This window comes from Odocoileus virginianus, chromosome 6 (genome assembly GCF_023699985.2).
Source record: "Odocoileus virginianus isolate 20LAN1187 ecotype Illinois chromosome 6, Ovbor_1.2, whole genome shotgun sequence".
NCBI classification, from domain to species: domain Eukaryota; kingdom Metazoa; phylum Chordata; class Mammalia; order Artiodactyla; family Cervidae; genus Odocoileus; species Odocoileus virginianus.
The window spans coordinates 34,688,007-34,710,148 of NC_069679.1; the positions used below are offsets into that span (position 1 = coordinate 34,688,007).

The 22,142-nt window shown below is 40.8% G+C and overlaps 1 protein-coding gene across 4 annotated transcripts in view; it reads right to left on the reverse strand.

The window, feature by feature from the left end:
- The window catches only part of ZNF609 (zinc finger protein 609), a 193,182-nt gene that overhangs the window by 42,796 nt on the left and 128,244 nt on the right, over window positions 1-22,142 (reverse strand). For all 4 annotated transcript variants that reach the window (XM_070469139.1, XM_070469138.1, XM_070469137.1 and 1 more), the window contains one exon: window positions 10,269-10,494. In XM_070469139.1, the coding sequence (XP_070325240.1) occupies window positions 10,269-10,494 (226 nt within the window). The remainder of the gene's footprint in view (window positions 1-10,268; window positions 10,495-22,142) is intronic.

The window sequence follows — 22,142 nt, forward strand, 5'->3', positions numbered from 1 at the left end:
GATTATGAGTTCAATGGGGGTAGAAAATTATTTGATAGCAGTCTTTCAGGCTTTTTTGAGACATCCTAAAGAGAAAATAGAGTACAACTTGTGGGAGGGGAACTGCTCAATTTCTCACCATAGCCTTTTTGTCATAGACCTTGTTGCTATGGAGAAGGCCATGAAGGCAGCAACTGAGGGAAATAAAGGATCTGGCAGCAGTAAGCACAGGGACAGTGGTTTAAACAGAAATTCCTTATGTAATTAGCAAGTAGCAGCGCCTATAAATGACACACTTTCCATTTTTCCTTAACCCCTAACCCTCTAAAAGTACATGGGCCTGGCTTGCCACTATAATTTCACTCAAATACAGAGGAGCCTAAATGGGCCTAACAAAGCCCAAGCCTGGCAGACAAAACACATGGCCATTTAGCAGGGCTGCCTCATGCCAGGGGGAAGCATCTACCTACCCACCCTATCCTGGGGAAATTATCTCCAGCTGCCTAAATTACAAAGTTGATGCCCTATGCTTTCTTTGTTCTGTAAAGCCTGAGGGAGATGGGATAATGAAGTAGCAGAAGAGGTAGGGAACAGCCTCTCATTTCACAGAGTAGTCAAGAGACAGAGAGGGGGTGTGGGGCGAGAGAGAGAGAATATGAGAATCTCACTGGTATCATTAAGAGGCAGCAGCAGCGACCTGCAAGCAAAGCTCTGTCTAAACTGGTCTGAAACTACTGTGGGAGGAAAAAGGCTAGTTGCCAAGTTTGTTAACAGCTTCTGCCCATCATTGTTACAGCGGCTTTATCAATCGGGGGCAGGGCCAGGACCTGTTTTGAGCAGCACTGTTAGCAGTAACAGGAGGGTACGACAACAGCTTCCAGCAGATCTCATCACAACCAATGATGAACAAAGACAATCCCTCTTCTGTTCCACACAAATGATCAGAGAATCATAAATATCAGAACAGAAAGGACCACAGAGCTATGCAGTCCAACCTCTGCATTTTACAAATGAGCAAACTAAATCCCAGGCCAGTTAAATAACCTCATCAACTGGGCAAGAAAATGAGAAGGTCTCTAATAGGGTCTTTTCTCCCTTGGAATCATACGTCAAACCTGAATCAGATGGGGATAGTGATCAGCCCCCCAATTTAGACCAGAACTATATTTACTGCCTAGGTATTACTTACCAAGGTTCACACAGAAATATCAGGAACTAAATAAACTATTTGTTAAAGGATAGCATTAGTAACAACATGGATCTTTTTTTGAGCCCATCTGAGAAGCTTTTGTTACTGAAATATCAAAAGAATCTCATTTGAAATAACCCTTACCTATCTGGCAAGCCCAAATCCTGGCCACCTTGTTGCCTGATTGTCCTTTGCTGGCGGGCAGGGAGGAGGTAGGTAAGAGTGCACAAAAGAATCTCTCTGGAGATTAGTTTATTTTGCAATTTGCAAAATGCAACTAAAAAAATTTCTGTAACTGAAATTTTTTCCTTAGGGCTTTGGGATTTAAATATATGACAGTGGACAGATAACACGATCCATCACAGGGTGTACAAACATGTAACTGCCCTAAAGCATCCCCTAGGAGTAAACTGCTGGGTGGGAAGAATGTGCTGGCTCTTGCTTTGCTGTACAGGAGGCGCTGGGAGAAAGTTAAGTATTGATTTCCCTAACGTTTCCTTTGTGTGTCTGCTGTTGCCATGTGGTGGTCTGTTGCTATGAAGATTTGTGGTGCCAGACAATGGCTGCTAGACTCTTTATGACTGTGCTATGGGTACAGCTGATTCTGTAGGAGTCAGGCTGGCAAGCAACTGGCTAAGCTGTGGGGAAATCCCGGTCACTGTGCACCATCTCTCTCTAGGTGAGTGCTGCCTGAGGTGAGACTGAGGTGAAAGAGTAGTGATGAAGCCAAGGAAAAAGACAAACCAGCAGCTGAGACCCATCTGAACTTTCTAGTGTGCAGCACTTAGTCTCTCAGCCGTGTCCAGCTCTTTGCGACCCCACGGACTGCAGCCCACCAGGCGCCTCTGTTTGTGGGGATTCTCCAGGCAAGAATACTGGAGTGAGTTGCCATGCCCTCCTCCAGGGGATCTTCCCAACCCAGGGGTCGAACCCAGGTCTCCCTCATTGCAGGTGAATTATTTACCATCTGGACTACCAGAGAAGCCCAAGAATACTGCAGAGGGTAGCCGTTCCCGTCTCCAGGGGATCTTTCTGACCCAGGAATCGAACCAGGGTCTCCTGAATTGCAGGCAGATTCTTTACCAGCTGAGCTACCAGGGGAGCCCCAACTTTTCAGTACAAATATCTCAAATTAGATTATTTCACAATTCACATACATACTGTCTTACACCAGAATCACAGAGAATAAACCAAGGGTAACTATCAAGTATATCATTTACATGCAAGATTAATGGACAGCCTCTTCGTTTTAGTGAGAACAACAAAGACCCACAGCTGGGATCTGTAAGCAGATGAGGATGAAGAAACGCTGAAGCAGGTTCTCAGCGGAGCTACCACAAGCAAACTAGCTTCCTGCTAAGCAAAACCACTGCCTACTACTCTGATAATGAGAAAACTTTGGCCCACAGACCGAAGTACAGGGCTCAACCACAGAGTCTGAAGCAGGGCCAATTGTTCTGCGAGGTAACAGGGACCACAGTACACATAAGTCACCCTGGGTCTTATAGATATCACCTATTTACCTGCCCTCATCCTCTTCCATAGATAACCTTTCTTTCCATCTCAGAGCACATATACACTTTCAGAATATTTGTAATTTAAAGACCACCTAGCCCCCATGATGTTCAATATGGTAAACCACCAGCTAAAAAGAATACTTAAATTTAATAAAAATTAAAATTCAGTTCCTCGGTTCAGTGTGCCGCATTTCAGGTACTCAATATCGTGTGTCACTAGACTATCATTTTGGAGAGTCTCTTTCCTCCACAAAAAGTTCTACTGGACAGGACAGATCTAGCCCAAGGCCACATAAATTAGAAATCTCAGGCCAGGAGAAGTTCAGAGACTTATCCACAATCACATTGCTTGCTAACCGTATAATCTGTTCTGGAATCCAACTCTCCAGACTCTAGTTCAGAGGTATTTGTTCTGTACTACTATGCTTTTAGAGCACTATTACTCTTTGAAACAACTCACCTTAAACAGCTGCAGACACTCCTAGCTGTTGGACTGAAATATATACCCTGGTGTGGAGCTGGGGATGCACAGACTTTCCATCTTTGTGCGCGTATATGACAGAACCTTTTCCAGTCGCAAAAATCGAAAACCTTCTCCTACCCACTAAATCATTAAGCTAGAATTCAGCTTTGGAAGGCAGGCCAAGCTTATCACAGAGCTTTTTATACCCTCTGGCATACCAGGGATTTGTACTCCCTCCCACGTCAGAACTATGGTCTTAAGGCTTCCCTGGTGGTCCAGTGGTTAAAATCCACCTTGCAAGGCTGGGGACATGGGTTCAATCCCTGGTCCAGGAAGTTCCCACATGCCTTGGAACAACTGAGCCCTCATGCTCCAATTACTGAGCCCACAGGCCTAGAGCCTGTGCTTGACAGTAAGAGAAGGCACCACAATGAGAAGCCTGCACACTGCCACAAAGAGCAACCCCCACTTGCTGCACTTACTTGTAAATCTTAAAAAAAAAAAAAAAAAAATTATACCCCATTTAAAAAAATTGGTCTTAAAGCATTACAACTTCTGTCTTTCAGATATTCTGTTAAAGATCAGACCAATTTCAGAGATGTTTTAAGAAGGTTTTCTACATGGATTGGGAGGGTGAACCTAGACAGATGATTATCAAAACTTTTTTTTTTTTAACAGCAGAATCCTCTTCAAATATAGTTTTACAAAGGAGCTTAACATATAAATCATCCAAAAGTAGAATGGCTCTGGGTTGCATTTGGTTGGGTAGCAGAGGTGGAGCTGGGGCCTGCCCACTCAACACCTCTCACCCCTTACGATTGCTTCTGAGGTTCCTCCATGCTCATGCTCATTGTTCCTCAGAGAATAACTTCAAACCATTTCCTCTGAAAATGTCTGAAGGTTCTATCTCTGACTTTTATAATCTCAAAAGATTGAAGGTGGAAGTCACTTTTTAAAAAGTATTCAATACCTTAAAAAATCCCTCATCATTTTTGATCAATACATAGCAAATGAGCCCAAGAGAGGCTAATAAAAAATTACCATTTTTACCTATATGCCTAGAATACATTGGGCTTCCCTGGTGGCTCAGAGGTTAAAGCATCTGCCTGCAAGGCAGGAGACCTGGGTTCGATCCCTGGGTCAGAAAGATCCCCTAGAGAAGGAAATGGCAACCCACTCTAGTATTCTTGCCTGGAGAATCCCATGGAGAGAGGAGCCTGGTGGGCTATAGTCACGGGGTTGCAAAGAGTCAGACGTGACTGGCGACTTCATTTTCACTAGAACACATGGGTACAAGCACAATTTTATTAATCAAATATTTACTGGTTATTTTACTTTTTGTGTAAAGACTGAATTAGTTCTTGGGAGAAATAAAATAATACATAAAATGTGGTTTCTGGTCTCAACCATCTTATAATCTAATAAAGGAGAAAAGATACATAGGAATTGTGGGTTGCATATATTCATGTCACTGTAATCCTAGAGGGGAAGAGAAAGAAGATGGCACAGAATAAATGTCTGAAAAAGTAAAGGTCAGACTCCCAAAATTTGGAAAAAGGAAATTCACAGACTTAAGAAGTTAAGTGAATCCCGAAACAGGATAAGCCCAAAGAAGTCCATGTTAGACACATCACACGTCATGATCAAAATGCTGAAAATGACAGAAAAGCTTTGAAAGCAACCAGGGGAAAATAACATATTACTTAGAGGGGAACAACTTAAATACATTTACAGGTGTATTTCTCAGAAACCATGATAGCCAAAAGGAAGTAAAACACTTTTAAAGTGCTAAAAAGAAATGTAAACCTAGATTTCTATATAAGAAAAAAAAACTTTAGGATTAAAAGTGAAATAAAGGCATTCTCAGAGAATTAAAAGGCAGTGGACCTGCTCTAAAAGAATTAATAAAGGAGAATCTTCAGATAGAATGCAAACAACAGAGGGGACTCAGAACATTAGGAATGGAGGAAGAACAACAGAAATGTGAAGTGTCTGGGTAAATATAATAAACTAGTTTCTTGAATTCTTTAAAGTATAAAAGATGATTGAAAGAGGAAAAAATTTAAGTGGTCTGATGGGGTTTTCAGTGTATTAGATGTAATACATAAAACCAGGGGTTTGTAAACTTTTTTAAAAGCTTGACAAAGGGAAATGGATTAGGTGGGAGGCAGATGCTGTTTTACTTTTCTCCTTCGTTTTCAAGCCTGAAGAGTACATGTGATAGCTACAGCTACATTAGCAATTTCACAATAAGTTACTTATAAGTTGAAGGAGCCTGGAACATTGATTATACTGAAGCCATTATGCCAGCCTTAGATTGCCTACCTTTAGAATTTTCGTACATTACACCATTTTCTGTTTCTAGCAGCCAAACTCCATTCTTAACTCAATGTTTCCTCAACTTTCCCCACTGTGGCACACATAGTAAATGAAAAAACATACTCTGGATGGAGCTGCTTGTCTGGAGGAAAGGGACTAGGGCACCAGCTGCCACAGGTCCCACCCTAGAGGACACTAGGACACAAATGACCAATACTTCAGCATCCTAAAACCCATCAGGAGTTTCTGACCTAATGAATACAAGGAGGAAGAGGGACTGACACAAAATAAACAGAATAACCAATTTAGAAAGAATCATATGGAAATCTGGGGAAGTGCAATATTACAAAAGGAAGAGAGGTGAGTTCAGAGAATGAATAAATAGCAGAGCTTCTAAAACACTAGGAAGAGCGGAGAAACGACCTTAGGAAAGCAGATGATCACTGGTATGAGAAATGTTTCAGTCAAATGGTAGCACTAGAAATCTGACAGCAAGACAGTAGATGATACTGGGCAGGTAAAAAGAGACTGAAAACAGCAATAGCAAGAAGTGAAGAAAAGGGGAGAGGTCAGTAGTTCAAAGGGGTAGCAACGATGAGGAAAATATTTTCACTATAAGGAAGTATTGAAGAGGGAAAGAGCTTAAACAGAAGAGGAAAGCATGAAGATGAAGAAAAAAGTAGATAAAATTCAAGGTGTCAAGTCAAACAATCTTTGGAATAAGAGAAAAAGGAAGTAACAGCATAAGAAAAACACACTTTAATAAAGAGGAGGGAAGTTAGAGGACTTAGGTGGATGGCTTTGATCTCAGTTATTTAAGAGCACAAGGAGAGAATGAATTGGACTGATGAAATCGTGAGAATGAAGTAACTACTGTGGAATGCAAATGTAATAGAGAGATGAAGGGATTGCCAAGCAGCACTGCAAACTCATTTTATGTCAGCCAGCATAAACTTGCATCAAAAACAGCTCAGTTTTGTGAATTCTTTCATTTGTCAGTCTAGGATCGGGGGCTGAAAAATGGGAGGTGGAGATTTCCTGAATTTGAGACTGGCAAGAGAAGCAGATTAATTTTCTGTTCTAGATAAACAAGTGTATAATAAAGTTTCATCAATGGTATTAATATTTTTCAGTCTTCACTCTTGTGATTGGCATATGAAACCATTCATTTTCAAGATGCCATAGTCAACTAGTATTGGGTCCATGCTGATTTCAAGGTTTAAAGCCGTAGATTATAATAGCTTACAAGCCTGGATATGTCCTTATTGGTCATCCAATTCAACTATACTTAAGATATGAGGTAACTAAGGTCCAAAGAAGTTAAGGAACTTGTCCAAAGTCACAACAGTAGTGGCAGAAACATAGAGGTCTCCTGATTTTCACTCCAGGGCTCTTTCCAGTATATCACAAATTTGTCTAGAAAGCACATTTGCCAAAGTAAAATATATCACTAGTGATGGCCTTCAACCTAGTGCTGCAGTCTAGAAAGGAGAATCTGTAGGACTTCCTGGAATTCTTATCTAATAAGTCAGCTCTGCCTTTCTTTAAAATACCATAAAAAAACAAAACAAAACAAAAAAACCCCATAGAAGCCAGTAAGCAATTTTGCCTCAACAGAAGCATAAGGTCTTATACATGGAGGTTTTTTATACATTGTTGCCAGGACCGTGGGTTAAGGTAAGATTTGTGAACCAGAAATAGACTTGGGACCTGTTACTTCTATTTGAAGTAAGGTAGGACAAAGTGAAATCAGGGAGAAGGAGATCTCTGGATAAATGCTGGGAATACATCTCAAAAAAGCAAAGGAAGACAAGAGAGTCCAGGTTACACTTGGGTCTTCTTAACAGTCCTAAAGTTGAGCCTAGTTAAGGGGGATCTTTGTAGATGCCAGCTGAATTACAAACAGCCTAAAAAGAGATGAGATCTGCAGGAATTTCAAAATGCCTCTAAGGTAAGGTTTATAGTGAGAAATAGGAAAGAAAGAAGCAACACTGCAGAATAGGTAAGCAAAGAAATCAGGAAGAACTCAGGCCATGACCCCTACACCAGTTCTCTGCAAGGGGGCTCAGTTCTATAGGGAGTGCAGGACCCTCCATTCCCCTTGGAGGCCAAGCATTTATAGTTTATCTCTAAGGGAAGGCAGAAGGGCTTTTCAGTATGAAGACAGTAGTTTGCTGGGCAAAGAGACAGAAAGTATAAAAAATTGGGGTAGCAGACAAGAAACCTACATGGCAGGAAGGACTTTTTTTTTGTTAAGTATATGTATATAGTTCTTACTATTAACCTGAAAACGGACACAGTATACTAGGTCTTCTAGATTTACCAAGAATGATCTTTGCAGGAAATCTCTGTTATCTAAAGATGAAAAGGAATATGAACCAGCTCTGATCCTAATTCAGACCTTTGCCAACAGACAGTACAGGGGAAGGCCCTCTGGGATGGCCAGAAAGCAAAGAGTAGAGTGTATCACTCCAGAACAGTTCTCTTTCCCTTGGGATGAAACGAAAAGAAGAGAAGAATAAGCCCTAAAACACAATATGGTAAGTGGGGAAAAATACAGTATTAAAATTACTCAGAGAACGAACACCTTACAGGTTTAAATAAATTAGAATGATCTTAAGCTTGGTGAAAATAATATTTGAGTTTCAGAGAAGGTATAGAATTCTGGAAAGTATCTGAGTTTATGGTATCTATTACATATATACTAACATAGATCCAGAAATGACAATGAGATGGTATAAGCATCCATTCATTCAAATAAATATTTGTGAGGGCTGGCATTAAATATTGAGGATATAATAGCGAGCAAAACAGAGTTCCTGAGCTCAAAGAACCTTTAGAACAGTGGAAGAAACAGACATTAATAGAAAAATGCTGGGATTTCCCTGGTGGTCCCGGGGCTAAGACTCCCATGCTACCAGTGCAAGGGACCTGGGTTCGATCCCTGCTCAGGGAACTAGGTCCCACATGCTGCAAGACCTGGCAGAGCCAAATAAATAAATAATATTTTTTAAAAACAGAAAAATGTAATTATACACAATATTACAAATGGTGGTAAGTACTGTGAAATAAAGTACACAGGGTGCACTGAAAGTGTGTAACAGGGGAACTTGCTAATAGGCTGCCAGTGACAACCAGAGAATCTTTCATAACGAACAATTAAAAAAAAAAAACTATGCTAACATCCCCCTAGTAGGGAGGGAGAACAAGAATCCCCAGATAAAAAGGTAACCATTGTTCTCAGGAGAGGGAAAAGGTTATTAGCCTCATTCTCACAGTTTTTATCAGGTTTACATACACAAAAAGTATATTGCCCTTGAAGAAAATCACTACTATAAAGATGGGTGGAATACAGTAAATTGGCAGGAAATTGATGTTTTTGATCTTCAATATACTGAAGCAACAGGCCCTAAAGTTTGCTTGGTGGCTCAGAGCTGTGATCTGGATATGTTTGTTAATTCCAGTAGACTCTGGCTGTTCAGACATGTGGCAGACGGCATTTTTAAAATCAGAGATAGCCACTTGTGATTTCCAGACTGTATACTGTATACACACTTACAGTGTCAACCTCTACGTCAACCTCTCTCTTCACAGTTTCTAACACAATGGGATTATTTTCTTCTTCTTTTTGCATTATGGTCTCAGACACACAATAAAACCTCACCAGCAATGTTATTCTGAAAGCTGAAACTTTACTATATTGCTAACAACAAGAGAGCCAAGAACACAGAATTCTTAACCTGTATCACATCAGTGCCTACTGCATGGAAAACTGAATCACAACAAAATATTCAGAGAAACAGAATTTTTTTTTTTTAACTGGAATGATTAAAATGAAATGCCTGAATTTCCATGGGCAGACTGACAAGACAGCTTATGATAATCAGAGATAATTAGCTGTGCTCCTCTGGGCTTCTAAACTCCTCAGAGTGGTGACGCTTTGAAAGCCTGGTTACTGATGCAAAGACCTGATGGGACTCTGAGGCCCAGCCTCTCGAACCACACATTCTTTGACAAGGACTTGGATTCTTTATAAAAAGAATGTATTCCGAAATCAAATTGCCATAGATGGTACCAAGGGGATCTAAAATATCTGGTTAAGTCCCTTTGCACCCCTAATTTTTCAGGTTAACAAATTTTCAAAACAGAAGAGATTCTGTTGTCAGGGACAAGCGGAACATACAAGCAGCAGCACCCTACAGTGAGCCAACTGCTTACTGAATGCCTGAAAACAAGACCATGTAAACAGTTCCCTGTTGCCTAGGCCTATAAAATCTGTACTAAGTGACAGATGCATAAAGTGGTGTGGGTGGCTGGGCAATGAGGCAACTAGTAGGAAGGAGCTGGCTGTACCTCCAGGTGTTAAAAAAGGCAAGACTTGCATATTCAGTGAGTCAATACTAAGTCAAGACTGTTTTCCATTTCCTTGACTCCCACAGCTGCCCTTTTATTACTTTTTCTCTTCAAGCCTGACCCAAAAGTTCATGTATATTCAAATTCTCCCATATAAAATGACAGAGAGGGAAACAGTATAGATACAGTTTGAGTTATATGTCTAGTACCTATCAAACGACTGCTTAAAAATGGCTATGAAGGGGAGATAATTAATTTTTAAAAACTGGCAATCTCTAGAAGCTAAGCAATTTTATAGAGAAGTTTGCTATAATCTTCTGGGTAGGTATCACCAGCAAACGATGGTCATGTGAGACTCCTAATAAATACTTGGTATTATTTACAACCATAAGTCCTTGTTGACAGAAGAAGGTTGAGAAGGTACAGGAAAGCCACATGTAGTACTTACCGTCTTCGGTTTCCTGCCACACGATGCCCTCGAGGTTGACACTTGTCCCAGGTTCGCAGGGGCCCAGACACTCAGGCTCTGTGGCCAGAGCCACATCACATGTATTGACCCCAACGGATCGGGTACGAACCATGATCTGCTCACAGGGGGATGAGATGTCATTATTGACCACGGGCACCAGAAGGTGCAGTGGCAGCACTGCTGGTGTGGAGACAGGGGACTCCATCTGTGGGGGAAGAGAAAGCAGTAGATGAGTTGCAAGAACATTTACAGGAAATATCTTCTCTGTATTTAATCTAGTCCTACATCCTCTCCTGCCAGAAAGCAGAGGGCTTTAAATACAAGACTTTAGTCCTTATTTTTCAAGTTCTAGCTCATGATACCACTATAAATCTAAGTGGTTTAGATGAGTGCACCCTGGGCTAGAAGAAGCTCTATGTCTTATTAATGGCCCTCCTCATAAACTGTGCTTGGCTAAAAGTGTATTAAGAAAACTGTCTCTTTTAAAAATCTACTGAAAGAGAATCAGGGCCAGACCTCAACAGCAAGAGAAGAGAGCACACAGACTGATGAGAAAGAAAAGGCTCAGCTTCTGAGGCCTGTTCTACTGCTGCCCTTCTGCACCTCTGCAGCCTGTCAACAAGTAATACATTAATCAGGTGTAAAATCCAAGAATACATATGGGGATAAAGAGAGGGAGAAATATCCAGATCCTAGGAATGCCACTCCAGGAAGACTGGAGCTTTAGTTCATCTTTGGGTAGAAGGAAACGTACTTAAAAGTCACAGGAGGGCTGATGGGGGTTTCTAACCCACAGAGATTATAATAGCGATAGGTTAATGACAGTGACATTTCAGAGTGTGAATCTAACATCAAATGTGCAGAGAAGAAACAGGAGGTACTGTTACTACCCAGAAGCCAATCCACAGCAGCCTGCACATGAAGCTGAATACACACACATACATAAGAATAGTCAAACACAAGAACCAGCAGTCTGGGACTTCCCTGGTGGTCCCGTAGTTAAGAGTCTGCTTGCCAATGCAGGGAACATGGGTTCGATCCCTGGTCCTGGAAAATCCCACACGCTGTGGGGCAACTAAGCCTGCGTGCCCCAACTACTGAAACCTGGCACCCTAGAGCCCATGCTTTGCAACAAGAGAAGCTACTGCAACGGGAAGTTGGCGCACAACAACTAGAGAGTAACCCCTGCTCCCCGCAACTAGAGAAATCCTGCATGTGGCAATGAAGACCCAGCATAGCCCCCCACCCCAAAAGAACCAGCAATCTCTACCACCAAAACTAGACCCTCTCACAAGAACACAATTTTACTTAGATTCCAAGAAGAAATTAACACATCTAGAGTTAAAAGTTGTAACAAAGAGCAATAATCCCTTAATTCTTTAAACCCTAGCATTTATCAGGTTGACAAAGTACCAATTCTGAGATAATAGTGCCTACATCCTAACTAAACAGTGTCTGGCACATGCAAAGGCACTCAATACACACTGACTGATCCTTCCTAAAGATTATGTATGATACCAGTAAGAAGATCTAAAAAGGAGGAGTCAAGGATTGGAACACTCTTTCCCTTGTGAAAGACCAGGTTGACTATACTCCTTCAACAGGCCCACATTCAGAGTGAGGCACCCATGTACCCATTATCAAAGCTGCTGCACAGTTCTGCGACAGGACTCTGGTCCTGAAATAGCTTACTGCATGACCACCACTCTACCTATAATCCATCCCCCTCATTTTAAACACAAACATGCACACACAAACATCTTCCTGGACTCAAACACTACCCTGGAAACCAAGGTCTGGGTATTGAATCCATTCTCTATAAGTAGCTCTGACTTCTTGGCTTAAAAATCAAGTGATATTTGCAGATCATCTCTATCAGAGTCCACAGAATGCTAAAACACTGGTTCTGATTAATTCTGGTCCCTGAATAGCTGCCAAAACATTATCCTTATCTGTTTGTGGTTATACACATCCACCCCATACTTTCTAACTCCACCCTTTTCATTAAATGAAAGTAGAAGCCTGTCCAGTGAATCTTCTGCATAATGATAAATGCCAAGAGGCATTTTTGGTCTTTTGTACTCCTGAAAATCAGGCATTTATAATTCAATTTGACAACCTTCTTGGGATGTGTTAGATCCCTGAAAAACTCTTTAAAAAAATGTCTAAGCACAGATTTGAAGGTAAGAACAACAGAAAAAATAAACTGGATTTCCTACTACTCCTGTGTAGTGCTAGACTCTGGGTCTAATCATTAAGCCCTCTCAGGAATGCTTTTAGACAGTGGTTCATTAACTCTTTGGAAAGAAAGTTTCCTAGAGATTTCACCCATGAGAATTATCAGAAAGGGAAATTAGAGAGTATTCAGATCATCTTTACTCTTGGCCTCGCCTCTGTTTCTCGGGTCTTCAGAGTTAGTTAATATGTGCATTTCCTTTGCTTAGAATCTGTCCCCTTTTCTATACCTTTCTTCTACTAGCAAGAGAAACTCCTGCAAAGTCCTCTTTCTTGAACAAAGAAATTGGCCTAAACCTTCTAGGTCACTCCTGTGAACTCTCTGACTGCCTGGCTTGAGCAAGACCTATTGCCAACATGTCCCATCGCTGAGGCAGCAATCCAAATCAGAGCAGGAAGGAAGTCCCCAGGGAGTCACCTACACACTCTCTGCCATCAAGGGCAGCTCTTTTCTAGAAGTGGTTTCATTTCCTGTTAATTTATTCAGTACTGCTGGGAGGCCAAGAAAAAGATAAGCCACTGACATTCTGGACAAAGCTAAGCTCCCAATTCTATACTGACAGATTCAGAAAACATCTAAGATGTAAGCACAAAACACCACTGTTGTATTCAGGCAGCTTGTTAAATTAAACCCTAAACATCTGAAGAGAAGAAACTTAGCTGAAGTGATCACTAAGAATAACAGAATTAATACATGAGGAGATGATTAATGTGTGTGTGCACGTCAAACTACTCCTACTAATCGAAGTTATTAGTAAGTTACTAAGTAGAGCTCAGCATCTGTTTGTGTGAGGATGACTTTACTTAACTATTTGATTAGTTAAATGGGATTTTGGGGAATGAGGAGAAGGGAGAAAATGCACCTTCAGATTTGGAACTACTGTTCAATTCCCTTCTACTTTGCAACAGAAATCTAAGGAGAAATCACAGAGCAGCACAATAATGTTTAATTACAGCTCTAGCTCTGCTAATTACTGTTTGGTCACATCTATAATCTACATTAAGCCATAGTGCATAATAAGCAGCTCTGTGATATTCATCTAATAAGCTAGGTGACTTTGTGGGATTTCAAATTCTACTATTCACTGGAACAAACACAGCTTCATTTATCACTCTGCAGGAGAGGATGAAAATCAAAAAAGGACTCATTTTGCCATCTTTCCTGTATACCTAGGATGCAAAAAGCAGGGACTGTCAAAAGACTGATGCCAGCGGGGAAAACAGGGATAAAAATAGGAAAAGTTAGGGTCACTGAATACCTTCACAACTATGACAACAATAAAAGCTGGCCAACTCTCAGATTCTGAAATGCTAAGAAGTGCCACCGTGGCTCCAGGGGCTCACTGAAATGGGAAGGTAAACAATACAACAAAAGAGAAACCTGAAAAGAGACAGAAAACTTAAAGATGGAGATCTCTGAAGTTTCCTAATATTTCATGTCCTTTATCTTTTAATGATACTTCTTTCTAATTCACCTTTAGATATTAGCCTAATAGCACCTATTAGGGATCTGAGTGCTGATAGGCAGGTGACACAGAAATGAGGACTGGGAAAATAAAGAAAGGCCAGAGCCATTAATCTCCCTGCAAGAAGTGATTATATACTGACTTCAGCTGCCTCCCACACTTGAGAGGCACTAATGGAGGAAAAGGCTGCAACATAATTTCAGGGGTAGAAAATGAAGTGAAGAGGTATTTGGGACAGACTCTCTCCTTCACAAATATGAGTCTGATAACATCACCTTCACACTCAAAAGGCAGAAAGGAAGCTGGTTCTACTGATAACTTCAGTAGCTCTAAGAAACTCCCTTTTATCCAAGAAAGAAAGATTACTGGGGATGATGGTTAGATGAATGTTCAGATTAATCAGAAAAGATTGTGCAGAAAGTAAAATGTCATCAAATATACTAAGTATTATAGTAATAAGATCCCTGGAGTAGGAAATGGCAACCTACTTCAGTATTCTTGACTGGAAAATTCAATGGACAGAGGAGCCTGGTAGGCTACAGTCCATGGGGTTGCAAAAAATTGGACACAATTCAGCACACATGCACACACACACATTAATAAGAAGTCCTCTTTCTTCAATAATTCCCAAGTTTCTTCAAGATTTTATAGTGACTCAGCATTAGTAATACTAACAGTAATGTATGTTCTTGATTCATGAACAAATATAAGTACTCACCCTGATACAGTATAGCAAACTTGATTTGCTCACAAGGCCATCTTGGTGGCTCAGATGGTAAAGGATCTGCCTGTAATGCTGGAGTCTTGGGTTCAATCCCTGGGTTGGGAAGATCCCCTGGAGAAGGGAATGGCTACCCACTCCAGTATTCTTCCTGGAGAATTCCATAGACAGAGGAGCCTGGCAGGCTATAGTCCAAGGGTCACAAAGAGTAGGGCATGACTGAGTGACTAACATACATTATAAAAAACCAGGTAATTTAAAAAATCCTATTTATCAGTTTATTATGTTATTTATATTTCTCTAAAGTTTAATATTAATCAGAAGGACTGATACTGAAGCTGAAGATCCAATACTTTTCTGGCCACCTGATGCAAAGAGCCGACTCATTGGAAAAGACTCTGATGCTGGGAAAGATGGAGGGCAGCAGAAGGGTACGACAGAGGATGAGATGGTTGGATGGCATCACTGAATCAATGGACATGAGTTTAAGCAAACTCCTGGAGATAGTGAAGGACAGGGGAGACTGGCGTGCTCCAGTTCATGGGGCCACGAAGAGTCGGACATGACTTGGTGACTGAACAACAACAACAAATTAAAACACAGGGGGAAAATTCTCAAATTATTTGAATTGCCTTCTATTGATTGGCAATTTGAGATAAAATAAGTTCACTGTATTTTTTTTTTTTTAATTTAGGGCTGGAATTTCGCTGATGGCCCAGTGGATAAGAATCCTTCTGCCAAAGCAGGGGACATGGGTTTGATCCCTGGTCCAGGAAGATTCCAAATGCAGTGGAGCAACTAAGCCTGCGGACCACAACTACCAAAGCCTGCGAAATCTAGGGACCAGAAGTTGCAATTACTGAGCCTATGTGCTGAAACTACTGAAGTCCACGTGCCCTGAAGCCTGTGCTCTGCAACAAGAGAAGCCATTGCAGCCCCTGCTCGCCACAACTAAGAAAGCCAGTGCAAAGCACCGAAGACCCAGTGCGGCCAAAGATAAATAAATACATAAATATATTTTAAAACATTTTAGGGGACTTCCCTGGTAGCCCAGTGATTAGGAATTTGCCTTGCAATGCAGCAGATGCTGGTTCAATCCCTGGTTCGCGAACTAAGATTTCACATACCTCAAGCAACTAAGCCCACGCACTCCCGCGCCCATGCACCACAACTAGAGTGTGTGCTCCACAACAAAAGATCCTGCACAACATAACAAAGATCCCATATGCTGCAACTAAGACCTGACATGGCCAAATAAATAAGTATTTTTAAAAATTCAGGATTTTTTTTCTTATTCTGAAAGATTCTTACTTAGTGCTAAAGGCTGGTGGTGGAAATCATGGAATAACTGAAGATGAAGGCAGAAGTCCAAATTCTTCCTCTCCATGAAGTTCTTCTCAGAACGCAACAGAATATTCCTTGTAAATCCCAAAACAGCTTAACATTTAACTATTAGTGAAGGAGAAAATAGCCCCTTTCAAACATTAAGTATCTTTCCAAATGTCTCTCTAAGTAAAGGAAAGAAGGAAGGGAGGGAGGGAGGAAGGAAGAGAGAAAAGGAAGGAAGGAAGGAGCGAGGAGGGAAGGGGAGGGGAAAGGCAGGCAGAAGGGGGAGAAAAGAGGTTTGCTGGTTTCCTGAACTTCCAGATTTTACGTAGGTTGCTTTGAAGAATTTGATTGTAACTCTGGTTAACTTCCCAACATTTTGAAGCACAAAACAACAAGAAAAAAGGGCAAAAGATGTGGTAGTTGGCATCACAGCCAAACATCAAACAGCTCTTAGAAGCTACATATTCTATTATTCACAGAAGACTTACTTTTGCATTCAATTTTAACCAGTCAGCACCTGGTCAAGGTCAGCAGTGATGGCTGTTCCAATGTGCACTAGAAAATGCAAGTGCAGTCAACACATAATTTGAAGACTACAGATTAGCCACAGGGAGTTCTCCTGTGATGATCCCTATAGAGAGAATCTCAGGCTCAGACCCTAAAGACCTCTTCTGGTGAAGAGAAGATGTCAGATCAAATGATCCTAATATTCAAGCCTTTCTAAAACTCCCAATGTGTGGGACTGAATAAATAATGCTCGACTTGAACAAAGGAAAAAAAAATCGTACAAGCAAAACCAACACACAACACAAATCACATGGCAGGGTCCAATGCAGTGGCAAAGGCTTTTGCTGAAGGCAGCATCTCTTTGCTCTTCCACGTCTTCTCTGCAATCTCCTGCCCGCTTGAATTCCCCAATTTTCTTTCAGTACAGCTATCCCCTGTGATGAGTAACCATAAGGACCCAAGAACTACCTCTGAAACTGACCACAGTTTTTTTCCACAGAAGGTTGATGATCCCTCCCCTCCCATTCCTATAATGTTCCAAAGGAAGCACTAGAATTGGCTCTCAAGAATATAGGATTGTATAAAAATTCATCCTTTGACTACAACTACTTCCCTTCCTGAACACACTTCTTACCTCCTTTTACCTACCCATTTCCTAAAATGTCACGGCTAGAACGTATTTTCTATTCCATTCTCTTCTCGCTTAAGTAAACACAACAGAAAGCTAAAGCCTTTCTCAGAATCATTCAGAATTACGGATGTCAAAGAAGAGTCTCAACTCAACCTTCAATACGGATGGACAAATTGTACTAAAGAATCTAATTATCATTCGCATCGACGGTCCTACAACCATTTTAACTGAGACATGACAAACCACACTGTGCTCCGCAGTAGCTTGCGAAGGTGAAATGGGAAGGAATCTCCCTGCTTTAAGCCAGCTGTTCTTAAACTTCTGGTCTTGGGAAACTTTTACAGATTTTAAAATTGAGAGCCTTACACAGCTTTTATCTATGTTGGCTATATCTATTGATATTTACTGTGTTAGAAATTAAAACTGAAAGATTTTAGGTCTTGACTGTGAGTTAGATACCCTGACTAGACATGTGATGACACTGCATACAACTAAACACACTCACACACAACATGACTACAAGTAAGACGCGGAAAATTTGAACACGATAGGTGGACTGCAGCAATGTCAACATCCCTATTGTGGCCTGGTGCTATAGTTCTGCAAGGAGTTACCATTGGGGAAAACTAGGTAAAAGTTACATAAGATCTCTATAAACTGTTTATTATAACTACAATTATCTCAAAATAAAAAGATTAATACAAAGTTGAGAATCCCAAAGAGCTTTTATTGATTGGGGACGGGGAGGGGGATCAGTCTCTCTAGTGCCTATCTGTCTCAAATTGCTAAGGATAAGATGTCTCTGAGGGGCTTCCCTGGTGACTCACTGGTAAAGAATCTGCCTGCCAATGCAGGAAACATGAGTTCGAAGATGAGTTCCAAGATCATCCCACATGCTGCAGAGCAACTAAGCCACGAAGCCCGTGCCCCACAGCTGAGCCTGTGCTCTGAAGGGCACCTCAGGGCACTGCACACACAGTTCTGCACCTTCTCTCTCGGAACAAAAATGCAGGCAACTGTTTTAAGCTTTAAATGCTCGTTTTCCTCAAAGATTGGATGAAATCTCTGCTCTGTAAAAACATGGAAGTATACCTATACTTCATATGGTCATTGTAGCAATCAGCTGAATATAAAGTTTAGTATGCAGTGTATAGTGCCCAAGACACAGTAAATGTTCCATAAATATTAGCCAACAACAACAACGATGATGATAGTAGTAATAACAAAATCTTGTAATTTAATTCAATATTTCAGTCTTTTATGACACTGTTAATCTCTATTCAGACATTCAGTAGTTGAACTATCCATCTCTAGTGGTTCATTCTAGTATAGCTTTTACTTCATTATGTTTTTCCTTCTTCTCTTGTACAGGAATTTCTTTTTCCTGTGGGAAATCCATTCCCCCAACATCATTCTACTACAGGAGCGGGACCAACTCTACTCAAGACTATATAGGATAGGTTCTCCATAAGTTATGGACGTGTGAAAGTGTTACTCGCTTAGTCATGTCCAACCCCTTTGCGACCCCATGCACTGTAGCCATCAGGCTCCTCTGTCCATAGAATTCTCTAGGCAAGAATACTGCAGTGGGGGGCCCTTCCCTTCTCCAAGGAATCTTTCTGACTCAGGGATCAAACCTAGGTCTCCTGCATTGGCAGGAGGATTCTTTACCATTTGAGCCAACAGGGAATCCCTCTATAGGTTATAGAGATTCTTTTTTCCTCTGGTTCCTTAAGCTGGAAGGACTAATTAAACCTGGAGCTACTAGTGGCCATTTTTGCTTAATATTTCAAAAAGGCTTGTCTGAGAATAAAGCCAATTTAGGAGAAAGTAGAACAGAGAGATGAGCAAAGGTAGAATCCCAGTGACGTTACTTGAACCCCTGTCAGAAACGAAAAAACTCCACTGGTGAGAACCTATAAATCCCTTGTTTGCTTGAACTAGCTTGAGCCAGGTTTCCATCACAACTGAAAAAGTCTTGACCACAACATATCACCCACAAATTTGTATGCATACTTTCTACTTAGTCACAAGTTATAATGAAAATGCTGAACAAGACTAGACCAGAGGGAGAGTCTTGTGGTATACCACCTTCATCCGAGCAAACATCCAGTGACCAAAACTCTTTAAATTTGGAGCTGTTCAGACTTCAGATGACTATAAAGTCACCCAACTGTATCACCACCCTGTCCACCTTTCACTGACATGTCATTGAGAATATCATAAAAGGCTTTTTCAAATATCTTGAAGAAATCAAAGCACTCCAATCTACCCATCCAAGAACTCTTCTGGGAAAAGAAAGTTTAGAGTACTATGTTTTAGAACTTAATTTGGCTTCTAATAAGCATTATTTTTTTCCCCCAGATTCCTCTCTTCGTTCAGAAATGGTAAATACTTACTACAATCTAAACATTATATTATGGCAAGTGATTAATCTTAATATGATTCCTGTCCCTAGGTCTGGACAGGCAAACAAATGTGAACAAGTAATTAAAGAAATATCATAAAGGATGCAAAAAGAGGCAAGCACAAAAGTGGCTAATCACTTCTGTAAACCTGGGAGAGATGCAGGTGATATTTCAGCTGAGTTTTAGGAGCAAGTTCAAGGAAGATAAGAAAAATTAGGTTATTTAAGTTAGATGCAATACCAAAGACATGGTTAGAGAGGGAACTACAACAGTTCGGCATGAAGGGAATGGTGGAAGTGGTGGGAAATAACATGTCATGCTAAGGAAAGTCACTGTGGAGTTTTAAGCATGAAAGTAATGCAATCCAATGTTGTTGTTCAGTCACTTAATGTGTCCAACTCTTTGCGACTCCATGGACTGCAGCATGCCAGGGTTCCTTGTCCTTCGCTATCTCCCAAAGTTTGCTCAAATTCAAGTCCATTGAGTCAGTGGTGCTATCTAACCATCTCATCCTCTGGCACCCCTTTCTCCTTTTGCCTTCAGTCTTTCCCACTATCAGGGTCTTTTCCAAAGAGTTGGCTCTTGGGATCAGGTGGCTAAAGTACTGGAGCTTCAGCTTCAGCATCAGTCCATCCAGTGAATATTCAGGGTAGATATCCTTTAAGATTAACAGGTTTGATCTTGCAGTCCAAGGGATTCTCAAGAGACTTCCCAAGCACCACAATTTGAAAGCATCAATTCTTTGACACTCAGCTTTCTCTATGGTCCAACCCTCACATCCTACTACTGGAAAAACATGACTACTGGAAAAACGATAGTTTTGATTATACAGACCTTTGTCGGCAAAGTGATATCTCTGCTTTTTAATACTCTGCCTAGGTTTGTCATACCTTTCTTTCCCAGGAGCAAGTGTCTTTTAATTTCATGGATGCAGTCACCATCCGCAATGATTTTGAAGCCCAAGAAAATAAAACCTGTAAATGTTTCCATTTTTTCCCCATCTATTTGTCATGAAGAGATGGGACCAGATGCCATGATCTCAGTTTTTTGAATGTTTAGTTTTAAGCCAGCTTTTTCACTCTCCTCTTTCACCCTCATCAAGAGGCTCTTCAGTTCCTCTTCACTTTCTGCCATTAGAGTGGTATCATCTGCATACCTGAGGTTGCTGTTTCTCCTGACAATCTTGATTCTGGCTAGTGATTCATCCAGCCTGGCATTTTTCATGATGCACCCTGTACAGAAGTTAAATAAGCAGGTGACAGTATACAGCCTGATGTACTCCTTTCCCAATCTTGAACCAGTCAGTTTGTTCCATATAAGGTTCTGTTGCTTCTTGACCCACACACAGGTTTCTCAGGAGACAAGTAAGGTGGTCTAGTATTCCCATATCTTTAAAGATTTTCCACAGTTTGTTGTGATCCACACAGTCAAAGGCTTTAGCATAGTCAATGAAGCAGAACAGGTGTTTTTCTGGAATTCCCTTGCTTTCTCTATGATCCAATGAATGCTGGCAATTTGATCTCTGGTTTTTCTGCCTTTTCTAAAACTAGCTTGTACATCTGCAAGTTCTCAGTTCGCATACTGATGAAGTCTAGCTTGAAGGATTTTGAGCATAACCTTACTAGCATGTGAAATGAGATATGATCCAATAAGCTTTTTAAAATGTTACCTAGGTTTTGAGGGAGATTAATAAGAAGGAAGGATACCAGTTAGAAACCAACTATAATAAACCAAATAAGATATAATGATGGCTTGAACCAAGACAGTGGTAGCTGTCATGGAAAGAAAGGAATGAGTTAGAGGTAGAATTAATAGCACTTGGTGAGTGACTCAATATCAGAGAGGTAAAGAAAAACCTGGGTTGACTTCAAGGTTTCTGGTGCCATTTTCTCAGGACAAGAGACAGAAGAAAACAATAGCAATGAATGACAGAACTAGAAAACAAGTTAAATTTTGCATATGAGCTTTAAGTAAATAGCTGGATATATAGAACGGGAACTCAGGAGAAAGGTCAGGGCATGAGCTCGCTTGGGTGAGATACCCTAGGGATAGAGGACAGAAAAGAGAAAATAAAAAGAAGAAAGCTGGGGAGAGAAAGTAAGGATGATCAACATTTAGAGGCTTAAATCCAGGAAGAAAGGACTACAAAGAAGCTTAAAATAGTAACAATCATAATAATAGAAGCAAACTTCAATTATTGCTTATTGATATGTGCCAAGCACTTTTCAAAGTATTTTATATGTATTCCTGAAAACATCCTTTGCCGTAATTAACACAGTATCTCCTTTTCAGGATGAATATACTAAAGCCACGTGAGTTAGGTAACCTGGCCAAGGTCACTTAGCTGCCAAATGATAAAACTGGGATTCAAACTCAGGCCATTTGGCTCCAGAACCCACGCAATAATAAAGTGAGGGCCTGAACTGAATGGTGTCACAAGAAGTCAACAGAAAATGGAGTTCCAAGAAGAAAACAGGCTGCTGTTATGTAAAGCTGAAACTGCGGGAAAGGGTTAAGGCACAGAAGGTTAAATCACACTGAGTAAAGGGAAGCGTG